Genomic DNA, 11957 nt, shown 5'->3' with positions numbered 1-11957 from the left:
GACCAAATTCTTCCCCTGACAATTGCTTCTGAAAGCTGTGATGTCACTGCCACTGTGCCCCACATCACTGGGGAGAACAGAGAGGAGGAATTAAGGAACCTTCTGCTCTATCACTGATACAAAGTTTGGGCAAGGAACCAGCCCTCAGGACACACTGCTATGTAGGAGAGTCCAGATTCCTCTGTTGTCATCCAGCAAAACCCTTAGAAGTCTCTTCACTCTCATCTGTCTTTTTTTCTCCCCTTGGTTTCTGTGGTGTCCTCCTCCTGCTCTGCTCCACTGTACCTCCAGGCACCTACACAGACTGCCTTGCTGCTGCTCAGCTCCTCTGCAGCCTTGTTGCACAGCCGTTCTCACAATGCTTGGATATAATGCAACCCATCAGCATCAGCAGGCTTTGTGAAGAAGCCCTGGAACCTGCTCTAGAGCACTTTGGGTTTTCAGATCCCTGGATATTTCTGCCTGCATTCAGCTTCTGCCCCATGTAGCCCCAGCATCCTCCCCACAAGATGCCCCGGCATCTGCAGCAGCACAGTGACATTCTGCTCCCACCATCCCAGTGCCATCCCTTTCTCTGGTGCTGCATGGAATAGCATAGAAAAAGAAGAGGAGGAATTTTCATTCTTTATTGGTAGGAACGATTTGTTCGGTGAGAAGAACAGAGCTCTTACAATCACAATGGTGCTCCAGCCGAGTGCTGTACACAGACTCCCCAAGCATGTGCTGAGCCCGATGAGCCCCCCGTGCTGCTCATGGGGCTCCCTCTCTGCAGAGCTGCAGCTCCAACTCATGGGTATGATTTTCAGGCAGGGCAAACCACAGCTCCCTGCCACAGCACAGACCTCTGCCCCCCACCCATCCCTGTACAGCAGCACAGGTGATACTACAGCATCACCCACCTCCCTTGCCCAGTTTGGGCTTTGCTGAGATGGGGACGTTGTTGTGTCCTGTCCCTGGCAGGCACTCACTCCCCGCAGGGTAGGAGGAGCTCATTACCAGTGCTTTCAGAAACGTCTCTGTGCCTGCCCCTTTCCTGCATCCCATGTGCAGTGAGGGAAGAGCAGCTCCGCAGACCAGGCATTGCCAGAGATCCTGGCTGCTCCCTGGTCAGTCGGATCCCTGGTAAATCTCTGCACGGCTGAATCAACAGGCTCATTGTGTGCCAAACTATGGGAAGGACAGCGAGCAGCAGCGATCAGGGATACAGAGAAGTTCTTGGGAGGAGGAAAGAGGAGTACGGGTTGAGTGGTGGAGCCTGGCTGGGACATAATGAGCAGCAGGTATTTGAAGAGCATCACTAGGAATAACGGAATGAAGTTTCAAGAGGAAATGCAGGTGGAATACTAATAGCAGCTTCTGACTTGGACTACAGAGCAATCTCCCAAAGGACAGCACAATAACCCTGGTGTCAGGGCATTTAAAAATAGACCCAGCACACCACCAGTAAACGTAACACATAGAACAGGCCTGAAGGGCCATAGGCAGATGGATTTGTAATATGCCTCTTCTATCTCCAACTCTTACAACTCTGCAAGGAAGCAATCAGCAATAAGCAGGTCACTGTTTTTGGGCCATGCTGGCAGATTATCAGAGCAAGCGTATCCATTTCACTTACTGCAACCTGCTCTTGCACATGAGAGGATTTGGGAGAAAAAGAACTACAACGATCCCATGCATGTCTCTAACCTGAAAACGAGTCCCAAGGGCAGTGTTTCCAGTACATAATAAGTGACTAGAGGCAGCCAGGAATCTTCTGAAGAGCAGGTTTTGATTGGGAAATATTTCCATTCAGCAGCCAGACAGGTCTGGACAAAGCCTTGGTGGGGCATCTCAGAGGGAAGGGTATGGGAGATGTCAGGCTCCCCTGGAGCAGTCAGGAGCCCTGCCAGGGACATCTGGGAACCATGGCTCCCTCCTAAGCATGGGAGCTGTGGGAGAGCAGCAGGGCACCAGAGAGACCCTTCTCCCAGAGAAATGGTTCCCCTCTGCACTGGACACACAGGCTTTCCACAAAATGGAATACCTGGATGCTGCTGGTGTGCCAGCCTTTTAGCAAAATGGGTAAGAACAGCCATGGAATCAGAGAATCACAGACTGGTTTTGGTTGGTAAGGACTTTAAGATCATCTATTTCCAACCCCCCTGCTGAGCATGAACCATTACAGCTACAGCATTGTCTAGAGAGGCTCCTGCCCCTGATTTCAGACTGGCTGTGTTACGTGAGTCTGTACACGGTTATCTCTTTTGGACAGAACAGAAAAGGCTGCCAGGTATTAAACCCCTGTGAGCACACTGGTGGCAACCTCCTTGGATGGTGATACAGCTCCCTGCAAGTGTCCAAAGCCAGGGTGCCCACAAAGTGGATGTGGACATGCTTCACTACAGCTCCGAGCACTGGAAGGACAGGATCCAGCCAGGAAACATGCACAGAGACACATACCCTACACACACAGCTGCATGGAGCAAATCTGGCTAGAGGAGCACAGCGCAGCTCATGCTGCTTTTCTGTCCTTCCAGCCAAGGTTTCCCCAGCCTGTCTGCAATCCCTGAAAGATCAAAATCACACATTTACCCAGGGAAAGCATTTCTGGTTAACTGCAGCCTTCTCCTCCTGCCTCATGTGCACACCCCGTGTGCCCGGCCAAGGCATGCACCCGTCCCTTTGCCCGCTCCCATCACACACACAGAGCACACACTCCCTCTCTCCATCCCCTCTCAGCTGCGGATGTCGGTGGGGAGGGCGCTCCGTTAGCAGCTTTGCATCGAACAGCAAGAAAATAAATAAATAAATAGGATTGCACGTGAGGGAAGGGGTGTGCAGCTGGAAGCCCCGGGGACAAGGTCTGAGATGGGGCTCCCGGCACAGTTCGGTACCAGGAAGTTTTGCCCAGGCCTCTGGGAGCAGCTCGGTGAACAGAGACCTGCAGCCACCCAGCTGGGCTTACAGCTGCGTTAGGAGGTGCACATTTTCCTATGGGTTTGGATCAGTTTTTCCTACTTTCTGCCTGAGCCCCCATCACTCTGTCTGTTTCTTTCTCTGCTGAATGAGCTTTAACAGCAGATGAGTGTGCAGCCTGCTAGTATGCTCATGTCCACACCTACAGGAGAGGGACGGATGCTCTATAATGTTTTGGGGCTCCTGTGTTAAAACTTGGTTCCCAAGTGTGGTGGCCATGCTAGCATGTGACTGCTTGCAAGTAAAAAGATTGCCAGGTTCAAGCCTTTCTCCAGTCTGAAGTCCAGGCATTACAGTTGCAGATTTGATGGCATGAGGAGCAAACGAAGGCCACGTTACATCTGCACTGTACAAAGTCAGCCCCATCTAGCAACAGCACTGAACTGGGCAGCACAGATTTGCCCTGTGCTAATACTTCTTGTTTGTGAGGGTCTGGGCCCCACATGCAGTACACATAGGCCTAGAGAGAAAAAGAGGTAGACAGAGAGGACACCAGAAGAAACAAGCACAGAATGAATCAAAGCAATCTTCCATGCTCCTTCTCTCTCAGTCTTGGTCAGATTCCTGTTCCGGCTGGAGCCTCAGCCAGCAATGAGAGCGCATCCTGCTGTCTCCTCACCTTGCTGTGCCTCTTCCAAACCAGACACTGAAGACAGCCATGTGGTCCTGACACCCCTTTCCCTTTTGACAGTGCTTTCCAAGGATGCTGTGCCAGGGAAAGCCCTCTGCACCTTTTGTGGTGATTTGGACATTCCCCTCCATCAGTTCACAGGGCTCCTGTAGCTTCTTTGCAGAGCTTGTTTCACATGCAGTGGCTCCTGCAAAGTGCCTCTCTTAGTGCCGGTCCCCCATCTGTGTCCTCTGAGGCTAGTAGAGCCTTTCCTGGTCCTCTGGTTATCCTTCATCAGCTTCTCCTTCAGGTGATGCACAATGGGCTATGGGTTGGGATGAAGACATTTGCCAAGGCAACCACTTCCCGCAGCATCCCTAGGCTCAGAGAAGCAAGGTCATGATCCCACTCAATCTCTTCATTCAGAGCCCTCATGAGCTCAGGGTGGTGAGGAAGAGAGGTCAGCCCATTCAGCTCTCGACCATGCCTGGACACCCAGGGATCTCTGTGGGACAGAGAAAGAAAGAAAAAACCCATCAGTTCAGCCTGGTAGGGGTTGGGTAGAGGAGGGATTCAGATGCTGAAGACAGGAGAGAGATTACACCTCCCCAGAACTCCACACCATGCCCACTGGCACTATCTTATCCACAGGTCCCCTCCCGAGCTACTGAACACCACCCAAACCAGCCCCTGGACAACTGGGTGCTTTAGTACCTGACAATCTTCCCACAGTAGCTACCAAACAGCAAAGCTTCTTTGCATGGGGTAATTGGAATAAACAGATGCATCTCTACATACACACTCAGGTCAGCTGCCCAGGAGATGGGAACACATTTCCTTCTGGTTTTAATATGTGAATCTACAAAGGGGAAGAAATATGGGGCTTTTTCTTGATTGTGGAGATAACGAATGACAGACATGTTAGATGGAAAATGGGAAATTAATCTTTAGGTAGAGAAAAGAACAAGTACTGGATATGCCTTTTATTCACTTGAAAGTGGTATTTTAATAAGTACATGCTGAAGACTATGGTCTGTGTGTGGAGGAGGAGAAAGCAGCATTTAAACCAGAATGCATCTGCAGAGAGGAAAAACAGCTGTTCTTTGGGAATACAGTGCCTCTCAGAAGAATTCTGGGCATCCAAGATGAAGTTGCATTTCTTGTGCAAATCATTCCTTCCTTCTTTTCCTCCTTCCATACCCACTCTATCACTGCCCTCCTCAGCTGAACACGGGAGACAAAATATAGCTACAGCCTGGTGGGTCATGTGCCATATATTCTCACTCCTCTCTCCCACTGCAATTGCTCTTGTGCAGTGAATTTCCCCCATTCTTAGACACATTATCCCATTGGTGCTACCATTGTCAGTGATGGGCTTGGCCTTGGCCAGTGGTGGGTCCATCTTAGAACCGTATTGACTCCACTGGGCATGGGGGAAGCTTCTAGCAGCTTCTCACAGCAGCCACCCTGCAGCACCCCCCACTACCAAAACCGAATACAGTGGGCACCGTGGGCTATCTAAAGGTGTCAAAACTGTAGCCCAGAAACCTTGCAGATCAGGAGCTCTTTAGAAAATCCCTGATGTTGCACATATGGAATGATGGCAGCTCCACAACTCCAGGAATTTCCACAGGCAACAGCCACGCAGTCGTGCAGCATGGGGCTGAGGACTGGCAGTTTAATGGGGGAGGAAAGCTATACCCAAATATGAAGTAATGGCGATGAAATCAGTGACTTTCTGCAATGCGGAATGCTAAGCTTGCTGGAATTCTTCCAGAACAAATCCGGAATCTCTGCGTGAAGCTTCTCTGCCCATTTTCATCATCTTGAAGCCAAAAGGCTCTGCTTCGACTATCCTATAGATGGAGCTTGTAAGCTTATGAGGAAACTTGAACCATGCTATAAGCTCCCAGGGCAAAGCCAACTGTTGTAAAGAATTCAAATGGGAAGGAGGAGGGAATTCTTTAAACAAGCTGCATGCCTGCATTCAGGAAAGACAGCCACGAAGCAGAGCAAGGTTATGTTCTGACTCTGCATCCCTTGGTCGCTGTGATTTAACTGCCTCTTTTCCTAATTGGTCTTTGCAATGATGCTACCGACCACCCTCATCCTGCAGAGGCCAGTCCCCAACGTCTTGACTTGGTTCTTCCCAAGGGCCCAAAAGAGGTCAATGGATCCTGTCCTGCTCTGTGGCACTTCCAGGCTACCTGGTGATTCACATGGACCCTGTTTTGACTTGCTGGCTTTAAAGCAATTACTCCACACATGGCTGCATTTCACTGTGTGCAAACCGAGCCACTCAGAGCAAACACGTGCTATTGAAAGGAAAGTCACTTATGAACAATTAGGAGATTGGCCAGATGCCCACAGAAGAAGGGTGTAAATCAGCTTGCCTCCAACGGCTTTAATGGAGCAAGGCTGATGGACTCTGAGTCCACCGCTGGGCTCTCTTAACTTCCCAAAACGCAGCCTCCGGAAATCCAGGCCCTCCTTGCCAAAGTCCCTTTAAACAGCAAGGTTGTTTGGGAAGCCCTACAGCTTCAGAAGGAAACATTCACTTCTCATCTCCTTCCGCTTAGAGCCACAGCTTGCAGGCTGAATCCCCAGCAGAGCAGAAAGAGGGGCCAGCACCCCTTTGACAGCCAGGCTTTCACTTCTAACCCTTTAGAGACAAGGTGGAAAAATGTAGAGAAACAAGTGAGTGAGGATTAACACCCTGAATGCTGCCAGCACAGAATGCTTGAACAATTGCTTGTGTCCTCCTGGAGGAAAAAAGTGCAGGCAGCATTGCACCCCTCTTAGCATCAGTTGCAAGGCAGCTCCTCCACGTGCCCCTCTGCCTTCAGCTGGACCACCAGTTCCTCCATGGACACCTGCATGGTGTCCATCAAGATGTAAGGAAGATGTGCTACATTGTGCTCCAGCATCATCATCACAACACAAGCCAAATGGTCAGATTCATCCCTTTATGAATCTTCTGGAATAGCAACAGGCAACAGGACTAATAACTTTATACAGGAGCATTGGTTTATCCTTTTCATCAATGACCTACTATATGGAGCTCTTTGACACACAAACTGTAGTGAAACTCCAACTCATTTCTCAACTTAATAGAAGCAAAACCCATGGAATTTCTCTCCATCATCACCACTGTATCCCAGAGCAAACCCTGGCCTGCTGTTCAGTAACACAGTGCTAGGACATGCCGAGCCCAACGACTTTTACTCTTGTTCTGGTATAAGTCAGCAGCAACATTCTGAAGTCAAGGGAGTCTAACTTTCCTTTACACTGCCACTATGGCACTGACGTCAGTGGAGCTAGTTCAGATTTACACTAGTGTCATTGAGAAAGGAATTATACCCAACTGATTTACACCACTGTAAAACTGATGGGCAAGGGAAACTGAGTTTGCAGCACACAGTCCTGTCCAGGCGCTGATGGAAGACAGGGCTAACTACCCAAATAGCGGCATAATCTGAACAATCCTTCTTTATGGTCTCCGAATGTGTGCGTGCACGTAGGAAGGAGGTTTGGAAGATGGCAATTCAAATAAACAGCAGATCACTTATCCTAAACATCTGCCTCATAAAAGCAGAAAATCAGATGTTGCCCTGGAACGCCTGCTATTTGCTGCTCTGAGTAACACAGAGGGCGCACAGCACTGACCTCTTCCAACATTTCCTTTGCCCTGAGATCTGAATTCCTCAGGGTTCACAAGTCAAAGCATAATATTCAAACCAGAAGTCATCTGAAGAAACTTTGCAGCCTCTATTCTTGAGCGGTGCCTGTTCACCTGTGGGCAGCTTGGGTTTGCTCATCAGACAAACACGACGAGTGGGATGGACCACCCGCATCCCACAAAGCAAGGGATGTGTGGAGACAGGCCACATGCATTCATCTTGCTAACTACAAATCCAGCTGAATACAACTGATTTACATTCCTTTATTTTGTTTCAGTACAGCCCTAGAAGATGTGGAAGACTAATAATGAAATCACTTTTGGTCATTAGTCATAATACATCCCAGGCTTAAGGGCAGCCATTTTCCAGGGTGAAAATCTGATGAGAAAGCAAAAAATGACCTTTTCAACCAATGGGAATCAACGATAGCCCACAAGGAAAAGATGAAGAAGGAAAATATTCCCTCCCTGGCCCCAGGCTGTAGATTGGCAGTAGATTGTCTTAGTGGTTTGCTGAATGGCTTTGCAAATCTCAGAAGATTTGCTTCATTCAATTTGAAGCATGTACACTGTACAAATCTCCATCTGAGCTATTTGTCCAGAGAAATGGGCACTTTCAGGAGCCCAGTCCTCAGGCTAATGTAGCTATCTGCCAGGCAGGTGAGCAGCTCTTCCCCTGAGCATCAATGGGATTTGGGATGGAGTGAGGACAGAGCAAAATGAGGTTTCACTCTAGAGCCTCCCTGCATTCCAGGCAAATGAGACAGTGTCAGCCTTACATTGCACAGTCTCTGCATCTACATGGGGGTCTTCCAACCTAGTAAAGATTGGCACAGACTGTCTATGGATTTTACCCTCTTTCCTTTCTTGCTTCTTCAGTCTCTCATTGGAAACTTGCTATTTTTTCATGTTTCAGCAACCTGTCATCTAGCATTTGCCAACAATTCTTTCTATAACCTTTAAATAACATATGTTAAAGTGCAGAGTGTAAAAAAAGAATCTTAGGGCACAACAACATGAAATGAACCATCAGTTGCTTCTTCATAGATTAAGCTAAAAGCAGAACCAATTAATGTGTGATAAGAAGCTGAGGTATAACAAGGGCAAAAAAAATAACCCAAAATGTACCAATTCCAGATTTAGGCAACTTTATGCCCATACTTACTAAAGAAAGGAAAAAGTTATGTCTCAGCCCTTTTAGTTTGCTGTAACCCAAATCTGTGCTTTAGGGTATCTGTTAGGGCATCTGTACTTGGCTGAATGAGGTGATGTTCTGGGTGACACATGATGATTCTACTTGTTTTGTTGCAGGGCTCTGACACAGCATCTTTCCTCCACAGTGTTCATCTGTGCCTCTTAGCTACAGTTCACAGCCTTGGGAATGCCTGGCAGTGGTTCTTCACACTTTATAACGCATCCATCAGCTCAGGGGTAGTATTACTTCTTGGTCACTTTCCCTTGCACCAGTCTGTGCTTACTTTATACTCCCTCCCCATGAGCTCTCCTATGGGACAGGGATCCAGCAGCCAATGCAACAAAGCCAAACTTTGACACAACTTCCCAGTTACTATCAGTTATTACCACGTGTCCAGCTTGCTCCCCCCTAGCCACGAACCACTGTAAGTTCACATCTTCACTTGTTTGGGTATCAAACACCTCTGAAGACCCAAGCCCTCTTTGTCCTGTATCACCAGTTGAAGAACACAGATCTCTCACCACTAGGATAACACTTCATCTTGCCAGGGTCTTGGTAACGATCACTGACCCTTAAATCAATGCAGATTGCAGTCCCATCATTAAATCTGGGTCTTCATTTACTTTTCTCAGAAATAATGTCCTCACCAAATTCTAGGTTTGAAGGACTTCTTTTCCCGTCAGAGGATCACCAAAGTAACTCTGGAAAGTAGCCAGAATGTGAACAGCTGCAAAGCAGCAGGCTTTTAAAAGCTCTGTTATCTTATTTCTCTCTCATTTGCTTGCTCCAGCGTTGGGGGGGGGGGGGGGGGGGGGGGGGGGCATTTGTTTCTCTTTCTGAATTCTGGGGATGTGAGAAGGACATTATTTGCTCTGCTTTTTTATAATCATTGAAGAGATTGAAAGTGCTTCCCAACAGAGCGACAATTCTCTTCGAAACTGTTAAATCAAACTGTAAAATCCCACAATTCCCCTGCAGGAGCTCTTGATGGAGAATTAGGAGCCTTGTGTAAACCTTTTCTGGGGTTTTATGGATTTTGGCAAATAATGATTTTCCTCCCTGTGTTTTCCTGACAACAGTGCAATGCGCCAGGGCATGTGCTGCTATTGTGCACTTGACTCTCTGCAGCTGATAGACTTCACTCAAATCTTGCCACTGTGACTTGTAAGGGCAAGTGGGAGGACTGTAGAAAGGGATGATGGTTTCTGAAGCCCTTATAGAGGAGGTTTATTCTGAAACAGGAGCTGCTGCATGTACACATGATGTAAATGTCAAATAGCCGGTATGTGGGATCTCGCTATGCTCTCAAGGTACAGAAACATGATTTCATGACCACATGAAGAACCACATACTTTCAATGCTCTGCAGACCTGAAGTGATGACAGAGGTAAGTGTGCTGTTGTGACCAGAGCCCTGCATGCCAGGTAATGCAGGCAATGCCTCTGTCTTCATTTGTGGCATACTGTAATTTCTTTTTCCTGGTGTGATGCCAACATAATGTAGATTTGTGCTTAAGCTGGGCTTACATCCAGTTTCCTATGCAGTTGTTTCAGCTAATATGGGCTTTAAACCAAACCAAACAAGTTAACAATGAGCAGAACATCCTTCTCCCTTTAGGAACAACAGAATACCCAAACAGCATCCTCATCCTCCATCTACCTCTGTACTCCGCACCCTGTTAAAAAATAGGTATGGGATTTCAGCTCCTCTCCTGCCACAAAGGGCACAGCTCTGAGCAACCTTCTCTCACCAACCCTGCTTTGAGCAGGGGGTTTGGATGGGAACATCTCCAGAGGTCCCTGCCAGCCCCTACCAATCTGCAGTCCTGTGAAATGTAGGAGGTAGGAGCACTGCTGAGTGAAGGACCTCTCAGTTAAGTGTCACTGGCATTTGAGTGGCAAGGTGATGGTGACGTTGGCATTACCACATCAGACATCCCATCAGTGGCTTCTTTACAACTGTGTTTTTCCCCATCAATTCTCAAGCTCTCCATTTTCCTGCTGCACTGTGATTTGTGGCCATGTAGGCTACTTACAAATAAACACTCAAAAGAATCAGCCATTGATGGAAGCCAAGCTGAAGGCAGCCAATGCTCTGATGGGAGAGCACAGCAGAGTTGTTTTCTCAAGTTTGGTGAGTGGGATCACACTTAGGGTCAAGCTGTTCCAAGGCTCCACTGGTTTACTTCTGGCCCAGTTTATGAAGGGACAAACTGCCAGCCTTAGTTAACAGAGGTGGACCAGGAGCAAAAGAGCCTTATGACAGAGATTAAACCCAGATGCCTTCCCTGCCCTGCTTTTAGATATAAATTCATAGATGAGAATTGCAAACAATGGATGAGAAAGGGGCAGGGATCTGACAAACATGACAGAAGTGTCGCATCAGGAGGTCATTCAGTGCTTGCTTGGATCAGCTTCACACTTAAAAAGAGTCCTGTGTTTTAAGAAGTAAATGTTTGTGGACATTTGGCTTCAAGCAATGAAAATCCAGACTTAGCGTCATGGTTTGTGGAATTCAGGTCTGAAGTCTGATGTCCTCCAACTGCTTCAAATGCTTCAAGGATTTCTGGGAAGCCTTGTAAATGGATTTTGGGTGGTCTGTTGAATTGTTTTACACAAGACAAACTGGGGTGAGAGGAAATGCAGAAGAACTGCTGTCTTAGAGAGTGAGAGGCAGCTTTCCAGTGACACACCGAGTGTTCAGCCAGGGTTTGGTTTTCTGTCACAAAAAGCAAGAATATCCTCTCCATACTGCCTTGCGACATGGGGAGATGCTTACACAACTTGATCTTTCTCAGCTCTTTTGAGGGACTCCATGAGATGGCAGCAGCCACCCACAACCCTCTAGAGCTAAATGGTTCTTAAAGGTCTGATTTGAAAGAGCAAAACTCAGGAAATTAGGAGTAAAACTGGCAAGCCCAGGTGGCTTAACAGAAGCCATCTTGAATCTATCACAAAGCCATTAGTGTCCCTCAAAGCTGTGCGAAGCCATCACCTTCATGGTACCACTGTGCTCTATTGGTACAAGGGTCCAACAGGTAACAGGCAGAAGCAGATCTGCTCCTTTTCCCTGGAAGAAGGCATTTTTACTGAATTAAGTGAAAAGGGTGAGCTTTTCCATGCCTAGCATATCATCACTAGTAAAGAGGGACTGAAGAGGGACTGAGCTGGATTCAGAGACCTAATACACAACCAGTGAGCCAGCTGCAGATAAGGAAATGGGGATGAAGGTCCAGATCTCTACTTCTAATTCACAAGCAAACATCCAAACCATCTGTCCTGTGGTTTGTCAGAGCACAGAACCCCTTTTTAGGGGAATCTGATGCATTTCCTACTGCCATAACTGACAGTCACCTACCCAGGTTGTTCTCACCTAAATTCTGCCTCCTTGAACCAAGGAGGCAGAACCTCCTTGAACCATTTCCAGGATAGCTGTCAATGTTGAACAAGGGATGGGGACACAGGTGGGATCCAAGGCAGGTGAAACTGGGCATTACCATCTCCCCCTGCAGAAACAGA

The 11957-nt window shown here is 47.8% G+C and overlaps 1 protein-coding gene across 1 annotated transcript in view; it reads right to left on the bottom strand.

Moving 5' to 3' along the window:
• Nucleotides 1-612: 612 nt before the first annotated feature.
• The window catches only part of ADRB2 (adrenoceptor beta 2), a 33884-nt gene continuing 22539 nt past the window's right edge, over nt 613-11957 (bottom strand). Inside the window, exon 2 of the mRNA XM_062607678.1 lies at nt 613-4070. Within this exon, the coding sequence (XP_062463662.1) occupies nt 4036-4070 (35 nt within the window). The 3' untranslated portion in view covers nt 613-4035. The remainder of the gene's footprint in view (nt 4071-11957) is intronic.

Source organism: Pezoporus occidentalis, unplaced genomic scaffold, assembly GCF_034315485.1.
Source record: "Pezoporus occidentalis ecotype Australia unplaced genomic scaffold, CSIRO_AGI_Poc_V1 ctg124, whole genome shotgun sequence".
Taxonomy (NCBI): domain Eukaryota; kingdom Metazoa; phylum Chordata; class Aves; order Psittaciformes; family Psittacidae; genus Pezoporus; species Pezoporus occidentalis.
Note: the sequence above shows the minus strand (reverse complement) of the source record. Positions and strands in the feature narration are given on the sequence as shown.